Source organism: Bos indicus x Bos taurus, chromosome 9 (genome assembly GCF_003369695.1).
Source record: "Bos indicus x Bos taurus breed Angus x Brahman F1 hybrid chromosome 9, Bos_hybrid_MaternalHap_v2.0, whole genome shotgun sequence".
Classification (NCBI taxonomy): domain Eukaryota; kingdom Metazoa; phylum Chordata; class Mammalia; order Artiodactyla; family Bovidae; genus Bos; species Bos indicus x Bos taurus.
In genome coordinates, this window is record NC_040084.1 from 41082390 (window position 1) to 41098280 (window position 15891).

At 34.4% G+C, this 15891-nt stretch overlaps 1 protein-coding gene across 5 annotated transcripts in view; it reads right to left on the reverse strand.

The window, feature by feature from the left end:
- Window positions 1–15891, reverse strand: part of CEP57L1 (centrosomal protein 57 like 1) — a 91527-nt gene that overhangs the window by 7357 nt on the left and 68279 nt on the right. For 4 of the 5 annotated variants that reach the window (XR_003512594.1, XM_027551259.1, XM_027551262.1 and 1 more), the window contains 6 exons: window positions 10333–10449; window positions 9117–9194; window positions 8534–8620; window positions 2945–3022; window positions 2588–2829; window positions 1441–1585 (listed from right to left, as the gene is read on the reverse strand). Coding sequence is in view for 4 of the 5 variants with exons in the window: in XM_027551259.1 (XP_027407060.1) it covers window positions 1441–1585; window positions 2588–2829; window positions 2945–3022; window positions 8534–8620; window positions 9117–9194; window positions 10333–10449 (747 nt within the window). In the remaining variant the exon portion in view is untranslated. The remainder of the gene's footprint in view (window positions 1–1440; window positions 1586–2587; window positions 2830–2944; window positions 3023–8533; window positions 8621–9116; window positions 9195–10332; window positions 10450–15891) is intronic. The other variant, XM_027551261.1, reaches the window with a different exon arrangement.

Consider the following 15891-nt stretch of genomic DNA (forward strand, 5'->3'; position numbering starts at 1 on the left):
TGGCCACATTACATGGCTTGTGGGATCTCAATTCCCCAATCATGGATGGAACCCATGTACCCTACTGAGGAAGTGTGGAATCCTAACCAATGGACCGCCAGGGAATTCCCCACATTACTTAATCTATTTCACTTAAGCATAGCCTGATTTGTAGAGCTGGTCCAGACACTGGCTAAGTATCTGGTGTTCTGTTTACCTAAAAATTCTTAAAAATTTTTACTTCTATAAGCTATTATATATATATATATATATATATATATATATATATATAATATTTTTCAAAATATAACTTATGTACATACTGCCTAAATTTTAAAAATACGACTACTCTTCTATTCCTTTCAGGTTTCTCCTATGTGATTCTAAGAAAGTATACAAGTTACATAATTTTCACCCTAACACAATCATACAGAAAGTTTACTTACTATAGCTTTAAAAGCCAGTTAAGTGAAAATGTTTGCTTCAAAATTTCATTTTCTTCTGTCTTTCTTTATTGGCCACAGAGGAACAAAGGCAGTAAAATTCTGCATTCTTTATTACTTTCCTACAAAAGTGGGGAAGGCTTAATTGTGAGGTTAATATATTACCAACTTATATGAATGCTGATTAATCCATTAGCAGATAGCTACATGATATGACCTGAAGGTTCCTGGAAAGATTCCCTCTGCTTTCTGTTTCAGGAGCATAATAGTCCTAAGAGTGAATTCATTGTCTTGGGATAAAATGTAATATTCCATGATTTTTTTTGTCAAAATATTAAGACTATTATGCCATTCTTAGTTACTACGAATTTATACACAAGGATAGAGTCCTCCTCATCACCTCCACTAGAGTGAGCTAAGCATAGGTTCCCAAGGAATGCAACACAGCATGGCTTGTTCTGAGAAACTGGAAATAGTGGTTTTAGAGATGGGGTATGCTTTAGATACCTGTTGACATAAGGGGCTTCAGTAAGGCATTAGGAAAGAGAGGGATAAGAGGAAAGAATGCTAAATGGACAGCTGGGAGAGATGTAAAGCAAATTTAGCCTACCTCTTAATTTTCCCAAAGTTACTTCTGAATACATAATTAAACTTTCTCTGTTTTTTCTCCCTTTGGCTGTGCCGTGTGGCTTGTAGGATCTTAGTTCCCCGACCAAGGACTGAACCTGGGCCCCAGCAATGAAAGCATAGAGCTCTAACCAACTGGACGGCCAGAGAATTCCCTATAACTAAATTTCTTTGTTCTCTTTTCTTTATATTATATTAAGAATTATGTAGCAGACCATGTTATTTCAATGTACAGATGACTCTATTTTATCATAAGTCTAAGTGACTCCTATCTATCATCTTTTCACTAAGCCACCCATACAGGCCTCAAATTTGGAAGGTCTAGAGAAACGTAACATTGAATCCAGATCTATTATCTTTTTATTAAAATTTTTTACTAAAACTTTCTTACGCTTTCTTGATGCTGCATTAGTTTGGAAATTTGTTCTCCTTTAATTTCCATTTTCTTGACTAAACGCTCTAGTTCACATTCTATATCTTCACAGACGGATTGGCTTTCAGTTTCTTTCATTTGATTCAGCAGGTCTTGGTACCCCCTTTGAAAGAAAAGCAAGTATCAAGCACTATTACAGTTTATAGTATACAAACTATATATATATATATATAAAATATATATATATAAACTATATATTAATCTTTGTCACAACTAAGCAATATTCTGCTCAATCATAAACTTTAATCAGAGTTAAATATTAACCTTCAAAGACAGCTTCTTTTTGTAGAGTTATCAAATTAAATCTATGGTCATTATAAATAGGCTCTTATGATTTGAGATTAGATATATTTAGAAATATCTCAGACTTAGGATCTCAAAGAATCTTAAAAAATGTCTGAATTCTTAGTGTTCATAGTTAAATGTAGTAAAATATTCTGATGTCCTTAGCTAGAGGCATTAAGGGACTCTTTTTCATTCCAAGTTTGGAATTCTTAATGTAGAATCTTTGGAAGAATTCCAGCTATAGAAGTATTTGCTTGAGAAATTCCTAGATTTCGTGAATGCCTGCTCAAAAAAACTACTGCTAATAGAACTAGTTATATCTTCTACAGAGGTCTTAGTTCAACTGATTGGCCACCCAAGTCACATATCTTCTGGAATATTTGTTGAAAAGATATTTAAACTTGAAGCTTAAAATATGTATCCCATACAGAATCTTTGAAGCATATGGATGCTTCAAACATGCAATGCAGACAAGCCAGAATGGAAAATAAGAAATTGCATTCCTATTTGTCTAATGAAATCATTCACTTAACTGAAAAGATTATAAAAAGCAGAAGGAGCATCTTAGAAAAGCATTTGTGAATTATAATTTAAGGTCACCAGACCCCATTTGTTAGAATGACAGAAATATTTGTCTATCAGTTCAGATCTTGGGAATACAGAAACACTTTAAATAGAAAAAAGTAGTAATCTTCAGATCAAAATAAGTTCAAAAGGCTAAGTAAGGTTTTTACGAATTTGTAAGCGACATTGTTTGAAAGACTGAGAAGAAAAAAAGATACCTAAATTTGTCTTGCTACTTCTTGTGATAAATACTTACATAGTCATTTGGTCCAGCTCATCTTGCATTGCCATCAAAAGTTCAGACAAATTGTGGCAAATAGAAATGGACTTTTCTGAGTCAGAAGGTACAGCTTTACATTGAGAAGTTGTTCTAGAAGGCTTGTAGAGACATCTAAGCTCAGTAACTTCAGCTGGTTTCTGAAGGATATGTGGCCCAGAATGTTGCACTGTTTGGAGGCTATGTGTACTTGCATTTGCAGAATGGCTTGCACTGGCAGACTTTGGGGGAAAAGAAATAGCTGAGAACGATTTGAAATAACTGATGGCATTTAAATAGCACTTATACCAAAGCATGAATTTATCTGAACAAGTATCCTCATTTTTCCCTTCTCACCTTCTCAGCCATAATAGGCAGTGTTTCAAATTTTGAACAAATTTGCTGAGGTGGTCTTCTCTTTAAACATTTAATTTTCTAAATATTGACAAGGAAAAAAGTAAACAAAAATATTTTAAAAGACATTTATCAAATTAACACTATTACACATTAAGATATGCAAGTTACAAAGAAATATCACTATAACCTGTTAGAATGGTTAAAAAAAAAATGTGACAACACCAAATGCTAACGAGGAAATGGAGAAGCCAGATTGCTCATACACACAAAATAATGCAGCCACTTTGGCAGACAGTTTGGAAGTTTCTTGTAAAATTAAATATTTATTGATAGCTATCATATGATTCAGAGATTTCACTTTTAGATATTTACCCCAGGAAAATGAAAAATATGTTCACACAAAAACCTGTACACAAAGTTTATAACTGCTTTATTTGTGATAGCCTAAAACTGAGGCAGCTTCCTTTGTAGCTCTGTCAATAAAGAAGCTGCCTGCAGTGCAGGAGATCCAGTTCAATCCCTGGGTTGGGAAGATCCCCTGGAGAAGGAAATGGCAACCCACCCCAGAATTCTTGCCTGGAGAATCCCACGGACAGGGGAACCTGGAGGGCTATAGTCCATGGGGTCGCAAGAGTTAGACACGACTTAACGGCTAAACTACTACTGCTGCTGCTAAGTTGCTTCAGTCGTGTCCGACTCTGCACGACCCCATAGACGGCAGCCCACCAGGCTCCCCCGTCCCTGGGATTCTCCAGGCAAGAACACTGGAGTGGGTTGCCATTTCCTTCTCCAATGCATGAACGTGAAAAGTGAAAGTGAAGTCACTCAGTCATGTCCGACTCTTAGCGACCCCATGGACTGCAGCTCACCAGGCTCCTCTGTCCATGGGATTTTTCAGGCAAGAGTACTGGAGTGGGGTGCCTAAAACTGAAATCCCATGGACAGAGGAGGAACCTGGTGGGCTATATAGTCCATGGGGTTGCAAAAGAGTGGGACACAACTTAGCAACTAAACAACAACAACAAAACTGAAAACAACCCAAATCTCCTTCATCAGGTAAATGGTTCAACTGTGGTACATCCCTAGCATGGAATACTACACAGAAACTTTTAAAAATGCATCAATACTTAGATGGATTGGCTGAATGAAACAAGCCTCTCAAAAGGTTATATACTATATGATTACTTTATATAACATTCCTGAAATAAAATCATAGAGATGGTAAACAGATTATAAATTGCTAAGGGTTAGGGAAGATGATGTGTAACTATAAAGGGATAACATGAGGGAACCTTATAGTAGTGGAATAGTTCTGTATCTTCATAGTGGTGATGGTTACAAGAATCTACACATGTGATAAAACTGTATATGATGACACAAATATGTATATACACACACCACTAAGTGAACAAAAAACTGTTGAAATCTCCATAAGCTCTGTGTATTGTACCAATTTCAATTTCCTGGACTTTATTATATTTATGAAAGATATTACCATTGGGGGAAGCTTGTTAAAGATATATGCTGCTGCTGCTGCTGCTAAGTCTGTTCAGTCATGTCCAACTCTGTGAGACCCCATGGACAGCAGCCCACCAGGCTCTGCTGTCCCTGGGATTCTCCAGGAAAGAACACTAGAGTGGGTTGCCATTTCCTTCTCCAATGCATGAAAGTGAAAAGTGAAAGTGAAGTCACTCAGTCGTGTCCAACTCTTCGAGACCCCATGGACTGCAGCCCACCAGGCTCCTCCGTCCATGGGATTTTCCAGGCAAGGGTACTGAGTGGGTTGCCATTGCCTTCTCCGAAAGGTACACTGTACCTCCCTTTATATATTTTTTTATCACCTCTAATCTATAATTTTTCAAAATAAAAAGTGAAAAACAAAAAACAAAAAAAGACACATGGTTAGGATATGGAACAATGGTAATTGCTGATTGGAACATAAACTGGTCTTATAACAATATCTTATAAAGCTAAGGTGCATGACACTTATGGCCCAGTATCTCAGAGAAACTCCTGAACACTTACACCACGAGGCATGTACAAGAATGTTCATAACAGTGTTGTTTATAATAACAAAAAGTGAGAAACAAACCAAATGATCACTGAAAGGAGAAGGGAAAAAGAAATTTTTAGCAATAAAAAGCAATGAACCATTCATATATGCATCAATTGGAAGAATCTCATAAACTTAATGTTGAGTGGAAAAAGAAAGCTCCTGAAGAACACAAATACAGTAAGTCCATTATATAAAGTTCAAGTGTAAACCCAACAAATATATTTCTTATAAATACTTATTTGGCAAAGCAATTTTTTTTTTAAAACCAGGAGAATGATAAAAACAAAATCAGAATTGTGGTTACTCCGTGGATGGAGGGAATACAATTTAAGAAAGGTACACACTGGGCCTTAACAGTGCTGGTAATGCTCTATTTCTTAAGCTGTGTGGCAAGTACTCCAGTGTTAATGTCATTATTATCCTTCGAGCAGACATTTTTTGTTATATTAGGTTGGCCAAAAAGTTTGTTCAGGTTTTTCAGTAACATTTTATGGAAAAACCCAAACAAACTCTTTGGCCAAACCAATATGTACTCCTCTGTGAATCATTTTTAAAAAGACACTGCTAAGCTACATTCTTAAAAGTAAATGATTTTACTATTTTTGTTAGATGGATTGAACTAGGGTGACCAATTGTCTCAATCTGCCCATGATACAGGATCTTTAGTACTAAAACCAGTTAAGTCATAGGCAAACTGGGGTGACTTGGTCACTCAATTTAACACTTTAGCAAGAGAATAATCAATAAGATGAGGATATTCCATAATAAAAAGAAAACAAAATATTCCCAATTCTAAAGGAAAATTTAGATATCTTAACTATCATAAACATTAATTTTTTTAAATTAAAAAAATTAAGTTGCTTAGAGGTAGAGATATCACAAGTTTGTGAGTCAGTTCTTATTCACTCAGATTTTCTTGGTGATTCTGGACAATCATTCAAGCTCTGTACCTTAGGAATGATAATTTCAAGTAATAGAAAATGATGGTTTGATCAAAGTCTATTTTAAGCAGTTAAATTAGAACAAAAGAAATGTAATTTTTTTCAGTCACTATACTGAATGAGATTTCTGACTGATAATTACATCTATCCTTTCAAAAGAATAATGAAAACCTCACAGGACAGGCTTCTATTATCTTGCTTACAATATGCAAACAGTCTGATTCTTTACTTCCAAGCTCACCTTATGCTGTTGTTGGTCATTATCTAGAAGTATAGCTCTAATCATGTCTCTATAAGCCTTCAATGGTTCGCAATGATTTATAGAACAAAAGTTCAAATTCTTAACATGGCATTGAAGATCAGTCATAATCTCACTTCAAGCTATAGTTTCAAGTCTCACATGGTACTGCAGCTACTGCTGCTAAGTCGCTTCAGTCGTGTCCGACTCTGTGCGACCCCATAGACGGCAGCCCACTAGGCTCCCCCGCCCCCAGGATTCTCCAGGCAAGAACACTGGAGTGGGTTGCCATTTCCTTCTCCATCATATGGTACTAGTACTGGACAATTATTTACAGTTTCATGTAAAAATCAACTATACTCTCAGACTGTGACACACCTCGCCTCATCTCTATCAATACTTACTCATTTTCCAAGTCTGCCTTTACTACTTCTTGTGTGATCTTTTCACATATTCTTTATGTGTACAGCACCAGAATACTTTGTTTATACCTTTATTAAATTTTTAGTACACTCTGTCTTATATTTGTATTTTTATCTGCTTCTCTGTAAATTCCTGTGTTATCTTTTTTAATACCTGTGAAGTGAAATCACTCAGTCGTGTCCGACTCTTTGTGACCCCATAGACTGTAGCCTACCAGGCCCCTCTGTCCATGGGATTTTCCAGGCAATAGTACTGGAGTGGATTGCCATTTCCCTCTCCATCTTCTCCTGGAATCTTCCCAACCCAGGGCTCGAACCCGGGTCTCCCGCATTCTAGACAGATGCTTTACTGTCTGAGCCACCAGGGAAGTCCTTTCAATACCTAAAGGTACTAGTATCTGGGGTTTTTTTGTTTGTTTTTTAAGAGACCTTTGTGAGATTCCTGCTTGTCTCACTGACACTTACTCCATATCCTGGACATAGTTCATTCAACTCGATATGGAGTAAGTGTCAGTGAGACAAGCAGCAATCTCACAGAGGTCTCTTAAAAAAACCCAGATACTACCTTCAGCAACATTAGTGCTCCTGTTACCTTTAAAAGGAAGCATTATTACTTACAGATCTATGAACTTGGAACTTAAGCTAACTGCTTTTATAAAGTGGTTTTTGCTGTCAATTATTTTTTCTTTTCTTCCAGGAGCTACCTTTTCTTTCCTTCATTTCTTTTACTTTGTTTTTCCCTGTACCTTATTAAAAAATCTTTTCCACCAGCTCTTCAAAGGATGTCATAAAACATAACTACAAAAATAAATCAGTATTTTTCCACTTGTATAAATTACTTATAGTGATTCTCTATTTAGCTTTGCAGCTTCTAATCTTATTGTGGAGATAAGACACAAAACATACTTAAGGAAGGAAATAAACTAAAAAAATATAAACAGCATTGGGAAAATATTCTTTATTACTGTAGTTTGCAAATTCTTTGAAAGAAAAAAATCTGTGAAAAATGCATCCAAACTACTGAATTCTTATTTATGGAATAAACAACTAGCTAAAGTTAAGTATAATGTTTCCTCCATTATTGTATCCACAGGGTGAACCTATGGCAGTGGCCAGAATTCACAAATAGCATGCTTGGTTCGTACAGCAAACAGCACATAAAAACACTACATGCATATTGAATAAATAGTAATAATGGTCATCAAAACTATAATTTCAGAATCATAAGATTAAAAGGGACTAACATTTTCTTTACCATTATAAATAAAAAAGTTTAATATAATAAATCCAAAACATCAATTTAACAAAACAAATTATTATTGGTAAAGCTATAAAGTACTCATTCCCCAATCTTTAGGCAAGTCCAAGGGATATTAGTATAAAGAAATAAAGAATTTCTCTAGAGAAATGACTATAATTTAATTTAATATTATAATTTATAATACAATGTAATTTAATAGTATATCTTGTCTTTTTATTGTGCATGCATTATATAAAACTGCTTCCAGAATCTACTGTGCTGTATCTATTGTACTGTTTAGTGCTTCTTTTAAAAAGTATCCAAAATGCATTTCTTTAACAGTTTAGTACTAGCAATATGTTTGCCTTTCTAGAAAAATTAGAATGCTTATTGTTATTTCACAAATTTAGATGTATTGCCCATTATATGTTCCTTTTTGCTTTGGATGTCAAGCAAACTCAGAGCTAGGTTTTGTGCTCAAATGCTGCTACTTTAACCTAGGTTTTATTGAATTTTCTGTCCTCACACCCCAAATCATCATTACTTGACTTATGTTTTTAGGTCCATTTCATAGAATTATTTCATGTCTTATATTATAAATATCTTCAAATTCTTTTTAAAAAATGCACAGGTATAATTACTAAAAGGATGAAGAAATAAGCACTAGAAATAAGAATAAAGTATTTGCATACCTTTGAAGATTTCTTCTTTTCCTTGAAGTGCCTTGGATTTGTTACTGAAGACATTAAAATTCTACTGATTTCAAGTCCAGTCTGAAGCTATAATAGTGAAAAAAAAACCCTTACTATTACTTGACTTTTAACAAATTTCTTTTTCTTCAGAAACATTATAATGAGGGATCATATATCAGTTAATAAAGATAAAAATGTTTTTTTGAAGAAGAAAAGAAAATCCAAAAATTTATTTTTTTGTGTTAAAGTCACCAAGTCTACTGGTAATTACAATCATTTTCTGTTTATAACAGAATGAGTTATTTTATATATCTCAAACTGAAAACAATTGATAGCATGAGTTCTTTCAACTGAGAATATATGCATGTTTCTCAGAATTTCAAAAGACCAAAAGATCTTTGGCAATACATCCAAGTCTATGAATATACTTGCTGACTTATTGAAATTTCATTATTACAGCAAAAAGAGACAAAACTGATAAGTTAGGAAGCATAAATTAGAGTCTAGAGTAAGGCTTCAGTTAATAAAGTATAATAAAACATATGTGATTTTAAAGTGCCAGATGATACAGTGTTCTGTTTACCTGAGAAGCTTTATCTTGAAAAAGCTTACGCTGATGTTCTTCTTCCTTTAGTTTTTCCTCTAAATGTTTAATCTTGTCCTACAAAAGAATTGAAAAACCGAGATTATTATACAAAAACTAGAGCTAAATATCTTTTATTCCTTTTCCAAACAAATAGAGCCCTCAGGGTCTTGATTCTTAATAGTTTGGTAAATTAAAGCAGAAAATAAGAAAACGGAATGGCAAAAGATACTAAGTTTTCCTTGGCTTTCTTCATATGATTCTTTACCTACTTTATTTAAGAAAGACAAAGGAGAAGCAAAGAATTTATATGCATAGGCTCTATTAATGTTCATTAACAAAATCATAATACTGAAAATTTGGGAGGTTTTAAAGGTCTAGAAGGTCAAACAATATAGTCTTGGGTCTCAATGTTTCATTCAAAATATAGACAACTTAGAATAAAAGACTATGCTGTACTTAGGGAAAAGTGAAAGTGAAATCGCTCAGTCATGTCTGACTCTTTGTGACCCTATGGACTGTAGCCTGCCATGCTCCCCTGTCCATGGGATTTTCCAGGTAAGAATACCGGAGTGGGTTGCCATTTCCTTCTCCAGGGGATCTTCCTGACCCAGGGATTGCACTGTAGGCAGACTCTTTACCATCTAAGCCACCAGGGAAACAAGACTAATATATATGAAACAATATGATTTGACCCAGGTCATGAATATATATGTATAACCTTATACACAAAAGTATTTCATTGTATATCCATGGTATAGTTTGGAATAGGAAGACAGTACTATCTCAAAGGGAGAACTTCCTGAGTGTTCAAAACCTCAAGGAAGGCTTCATAGAGGAAGCAGAAATAGGAGAATCCTACCAAATGGATAGGATTCACTTGGAAAAAGAGAGGGCATTTCAGGATAGGATCTAGAAAAGGCATAACTTACTTGCATGTGGTGAAAGGCTACCTTTTCAATATCCTTTAGGTAAATCACCTAACAAACGAAAATATTCTACCACTGCAGAAGAAGGTAAACTACAATTTCACATCAAAAAGCAAACTCATTTATGCTGTGGTCTATAAGCAATAACTCATATCTGGATTACTAAAAGCTATTAATGAAGTTTTACAAATCTAATTTTATTGCATATTCATATACAGGGTAATTACACATAACATTAAAGATTTATTCCTGGTATCACCACTTCAAAGAAATAAGTTGAAGCTTACCTCAGCAGTTTTCTGAGTTGTTGTAAGTTTAAAACATTCTTTTTCTAAGACATCAAGCTTTGCAAGTTTTGCATGAAGCTTCATATGATCCTGTTCTTTTTCCCTTTGAAGCTGGGCCTGGAAAAGAAAAAAACAAAACCTAAGTTTGGCAAGTGAAGCCGATTGCTCAAGAATAATACAATTTCTGAGAATTCAAAGCACAACATAAATTGTCATAAGAAACACATAACAAACATGCACATACTTTAGGTACTTTGAAAGCAAAAAAAAAAAAAAAAACAAGAGAAAATAAAATCCTTTTCAAAAACAAAGAAACTGTGCAAAAAAATATATTAGATCAATGGAACAAAATCTTCTATGTATCTTTATATAACATTTCTACTATGGAAAACATCATCAGTGAAACATAGTAAATAAACAAGGTGTTATCACAAGGTGATCAAACCTACTTATTGACTTACCCTCTCTCTAACTATAACATAGAAAAGCAGCTATCAAAGGACTAAAGCATACAGAGAACTTGAAGAAAAGGAAAGTTATACATATATATTTACTGGTGTTGAGTTGCTAAGTTGTGTCCAACTCTGCGACACCATGGACTGTATAAAGACTGCCAGGCCACTCTGTCCATGGGATTTCCTAGGTAAGAATACTGGAATGAATTGCCATTTCCTTCTCCAGGGGATCTTCCTGATCTAGGGATTGAACTTGTGTCTTCTGCACTGGCAGGTAGATTCTTTATTGCTGAGCCACCAAGGAAGCTCTACACATATATATGCATACCTATGCATTGTCTTATAATGGTATTTATTACCACACTAATGCAAGATGTTAATGACAGGGGCAACTGTGAGGGGGCAAGAAGTATATGAGAATTTTCAGTATTATCTGACAAATCTTCTATAAACTTAAAACTGCTCTAAAAAATAGTTTATTAAAAATAAAAAAACTGAAACAACAAATAAATAGAGTTTTGGTGACCTGTGGTCTAACATTCTATTGGAGTTACAGAAGGAGAAGAGAGAGAAGTCAGACAAGAATAATTATTTGAAGGCTAATACCTAAAAATGTTCCAATTCTGATGAAAAATATTAACTGACAGATTCAAGAATCTAAAATGAACAAACAAAAAATAACCCAAGCAGAATGAATACAAAGAAAACCACATTTGGGCATATTATCAAATGGTTGAAAACCAGTGATAAAAGGGAAAAAACAGCCTAAGAAATAACACACTATACACAGAGGAATGAAGATAACAATTCTCATTAGAAACTATGAAATCAGGCCTCTCTGGTGGTCCAGTGGTTGAGGATCTGCCTGCCAATACAGGAGACGTGAGTTCAGTCCCTAGTCTAGGAAGATTCCATATGTCACAGAGCAACTAAGTCCATGCACCACAACTACTAAGCCAGCGCTCTACAGCTCAAGAGTCACAACTTCTAAGCCCATGCACTGCAACTACTGAAGCCTGTGCACCCTAGAGCCTGAGCTCTGCAACAAGAGAAATTATCGCAATGAGAAGCCCACAAACTACAACTAGAGTAGTCCCCACTCTCCACAACTAGAGAAAGGCCATGCACAGCAATGAAGACCCAGCACAGCCAAAAGTAAATAAATAAATCTTGGGGGGGAAAAAAAAATCAACTAGAATTTTATACCCAGTGAAACTATCCTTCAACAATGGTGGTGAAATAAAGCCTTTTCCAGACAAATACATGCTAAGAGAATTCCCAGCATACTTTAAAAAGCACTAGAAATAGTAAAAATGTGGATAAATATATATTACTTCTTATTTCTTAATTTTCTTTAAAGGAAAATTGATTATTTAAAGGAGAAACAGAAACAATGTATTGTGAGCTACATAACACACATAGAAATAAAATGTATGAAAAGTGTAGCACAAAGGGGGACAAATGGAATCATTATGTAGTAGGATCTTGTATTACATGTGAAATATTTTAATGCTAATTCATGATAGACTGTAGTACATTAAGAATACATAACTTTAACCTATACAGTAGCTGCTAAAAAAGAGAAGGGGAAAAATACCTGGAGAAAGAGAAGTCAGCAAAATCTAAGAAGAAACCACTAGGGAATAGGGAACTTAAAAAATATTTTTGGTTGAAAGAATGAAAATACAAAATGTCGAAATCTTTGGGATGCAGGTAAAGCACAGTTTAGAGGGAACTTGATAGTTTTTAATCACAATATATTACATTTAAAAAGAAATAATAAAACTTCAGTTATTCAAATTGCAGTTATAATTTACTTTCAGATCTATCAATAAGAATTAGAATATTTAGTACAGCTTGAGTTTGAGGTTCTTTGCTTAGTAATTATATAACACTGTCTTTTCACAGGCCATTTAAAAAAGTTCATCTTCATTTCCCAGCCCTCTTATCCTATTAACTGGAAGCAGCCAAGACTAAAGCAGTTCTTTAACTGAATAAACTCTCTAACAAAAAAAAAAAAAAAAGGAATAATAAAGTTTTAAAATCAATAATCTAAGTTTCCAACATCCAAAGCTAGGGAAAAAATAGCAAATTAAATCCTACATTAGTAGAAGGAAGGAAATAATAAAGATAAAGTGGAAATCAATGAAATAGAAAATAAAAGTTTTTATAAAGATTTATTTTTTAAAATCTATAAAATTTATAAAGTGATATGTAGGTTGATAGTTTTAAAAAGAGCACAAATACAATTTACTAGTATCAGGAATACAAGAGGGAACATCTCTAAAGACACAAGAAAAACAGATAATCTGAGTAGCCAAATCTCTGTTATAAATAAACTGAACTTATAATTAAACACTAGATATTTAAAGAAAACTTCAGTCCCAGATAGCATCTATCAAATTTGAACTCTATCAAACATTTAAGGAGGAAATAAAACTATTCTTATACAAGGTCTTTCAGAAAATAGAAGGAATCTTCCCAACTAATTTTATGAGGTCAAACAAAATCATAATACCAAAATGAGACATTGTGAGAAAAATACAAACGAAGATGGTTTAAGGACGAAGTCACAAAAATTGTTAAGTGAAATCTTTGCAAGCTGAATCAAGCAATATAGAAAAATGATACTACATCAAGATCGATTGAGGCCTATATCAGGAATGCAATGTTGGTTAACATTTGAAAATCAAACAATGTAACTTACCATGTTAACAGAAGAAATGAGAAAAATCATATGACCCTTTCACTAGATGTATAAAAAGCAAATCGCAAAATCATTCACAGTAAAAGTTTCCAGCAAACTAAGAATAGAAAGTAATTTCCACATTTGATAAGGGATAACTATGAAAAACCTAGAGATAATAGTCTAGTGAAAGACTAGCATCTTTCTCCCAATGACCAGAAACAAAACAAGGATGTCAGTCTTTACCACTTCTAATTAACACTGTACTAGCCGCAATAACCAGTGCAAGAAAGTACAAAAAACAAAAGCCATAAAAATTGAAAAGGGAAAAATAAAACTTTATTTATTCATAGATGACATGATTATGTATATAGAAAATCCCTAGAAAATACTGAGTTCCAGAAACAGACTTGATCTATCTTTGTCAACTGTTTGTTGACCAAGGTGCCCAATCAATTTAATGGGAGAAAAGAAATCTTTTAACAAATGGTGCTGGGACAATTGGGCATCCACATGGAAAAAATTTAACCTTGAATAATTTTTTCTCACTATACAAAAATTAATCCCAGATGGATCATAGAACAAAATGAAAATTAAGAGCTTTTAGAAGAAAATATTTTGGAAAATACTTTGATAGTTTCTTATAAAAATACACCTACCCCGTGGTTCAGTAATTCTACTATAATTTCTCTTTATCTAAGAGCAATTAAAACATATGGTCACAAAAAAGTTTGTACAAGAATATTTGAAGTATCTTTACTTACAACACCTCCAAACTGGAAAAAAGGTCAAATATCCATCAAATGAAAAATGGATAACCAAATTGTGGCATATCTATATAATGAAATTCTACACAGCAATAAAAGGAATGAACTACTGATACATGTAACAACATGGATTAATCTAAAAAACTGTATGTGAAACCAAAGAACCAGACACAAAAAGAACATTTTCTATCATCCAATTTATATGAAGTTCAAGGACAGGTAAAATTAATCTGAAGCAAAATAAATCAGAATAGTAGTTGCATTGTTAGGAGGTGGGGAGAGAGCAGGGAATAACTTGGCAGAGATATAAGAAAATTTCTGGGGTGATAAAAATGTTCCTTTATTTGGTAGCACTGCAGATTACATTAGCATATTCATTTATCAATAATCACTGAACTACTGTATATTGTCAACCTTGCTTATTTAACTTATATGCAGAGTACATCATGTGGAATGCCAGGCTGGATGAAGCACAAGCTGGACTCAAGGCTGCCAGGAAAAATATCAATAACCTTAGGTATGTAAATGACACCACCTTTATGGCAGAAAGCAAAGAAGAACTAAAGAGCCTCTTGATGAAAGTGAAAGAGGAGAGTGAAAAAGCTGGCCTAAAACGCAACATTCAAAACACTAAGATAGTAGCATCTGGTCCCATCACTTCACAGCAAACAGATGGGGAAAAAGTGCAAACAGTTGACAGATTTTATTTTCCTGGGCTCTAAAATCACTGCAATGGTGACTGCAGCCATGAAATTAAAAGACACTTGCTCCTTGGAAGCAAAGTTATGACCAACCTAACAGCATATTAAAAAGCAGAGACCTTATTTTGCCGACAAAGGTCTGTCTAGTCAAAACTATGGTTTTTCCAATAATCATGTATGTTATGTGAGAGTTGGACCATAAAGAGAGCTGAGTACCGAAGAATTGATGCTTTTCAACTGTAGTGTTGGAGAAGACTTTTGAGAGTCCCTTGGACTGCAAGGAGATCCAACCAGTCCATCCTAGAGGAGATCAGTCCTGGGTGTTCATTGGAAGGACTGATGTTGAAGCTTAAACTCCAATACTTTGGCCACCTCATGCGAAGAGGTGACTCACTGGAAAAGACCCTGATGCTGGGAGAGAATGGGGGCAGGAAAAGGGGACGACAGAGGATGAGATGGCTGGATGGCATCACCAACTCGATGGACATGAGTTTGAGCAAGCTTCAGGAGTTGGTGAAAGACACGGAAGCCTGGTGTGCTGCTATTCGTGGGATCGCAAAGAGTCGGACACGACTGAGCAACTGAACTGAACTGAACTGAACTGTGATTTCTTTTATCCTGCAAAATGCCTCTTCATAACTTTGCCCATTTTTCTACCACTGCTTTGTACTTTTTGTATCTTGCTTAAGAAATCTCTCTTAACTCCAAGGTCATAAAGGCATTATTCTGTATTTTCTTATAAAAATTCTAAAGTTAACATATAAGTCTTTAATCCATCTGGAATTTATTTTTGTGTACAATGTGTGGTAGGGATCCAATTTCTTTCTTTTTCTCTCACATAGATAATCAATTTCCCCCACATATTTACTGAAGTCTAGAATTTCAATAATGTTATGCAATGGCATCCTTGTTTTATATTGTCTTTCCATATAAACGGGTCTGACTATACC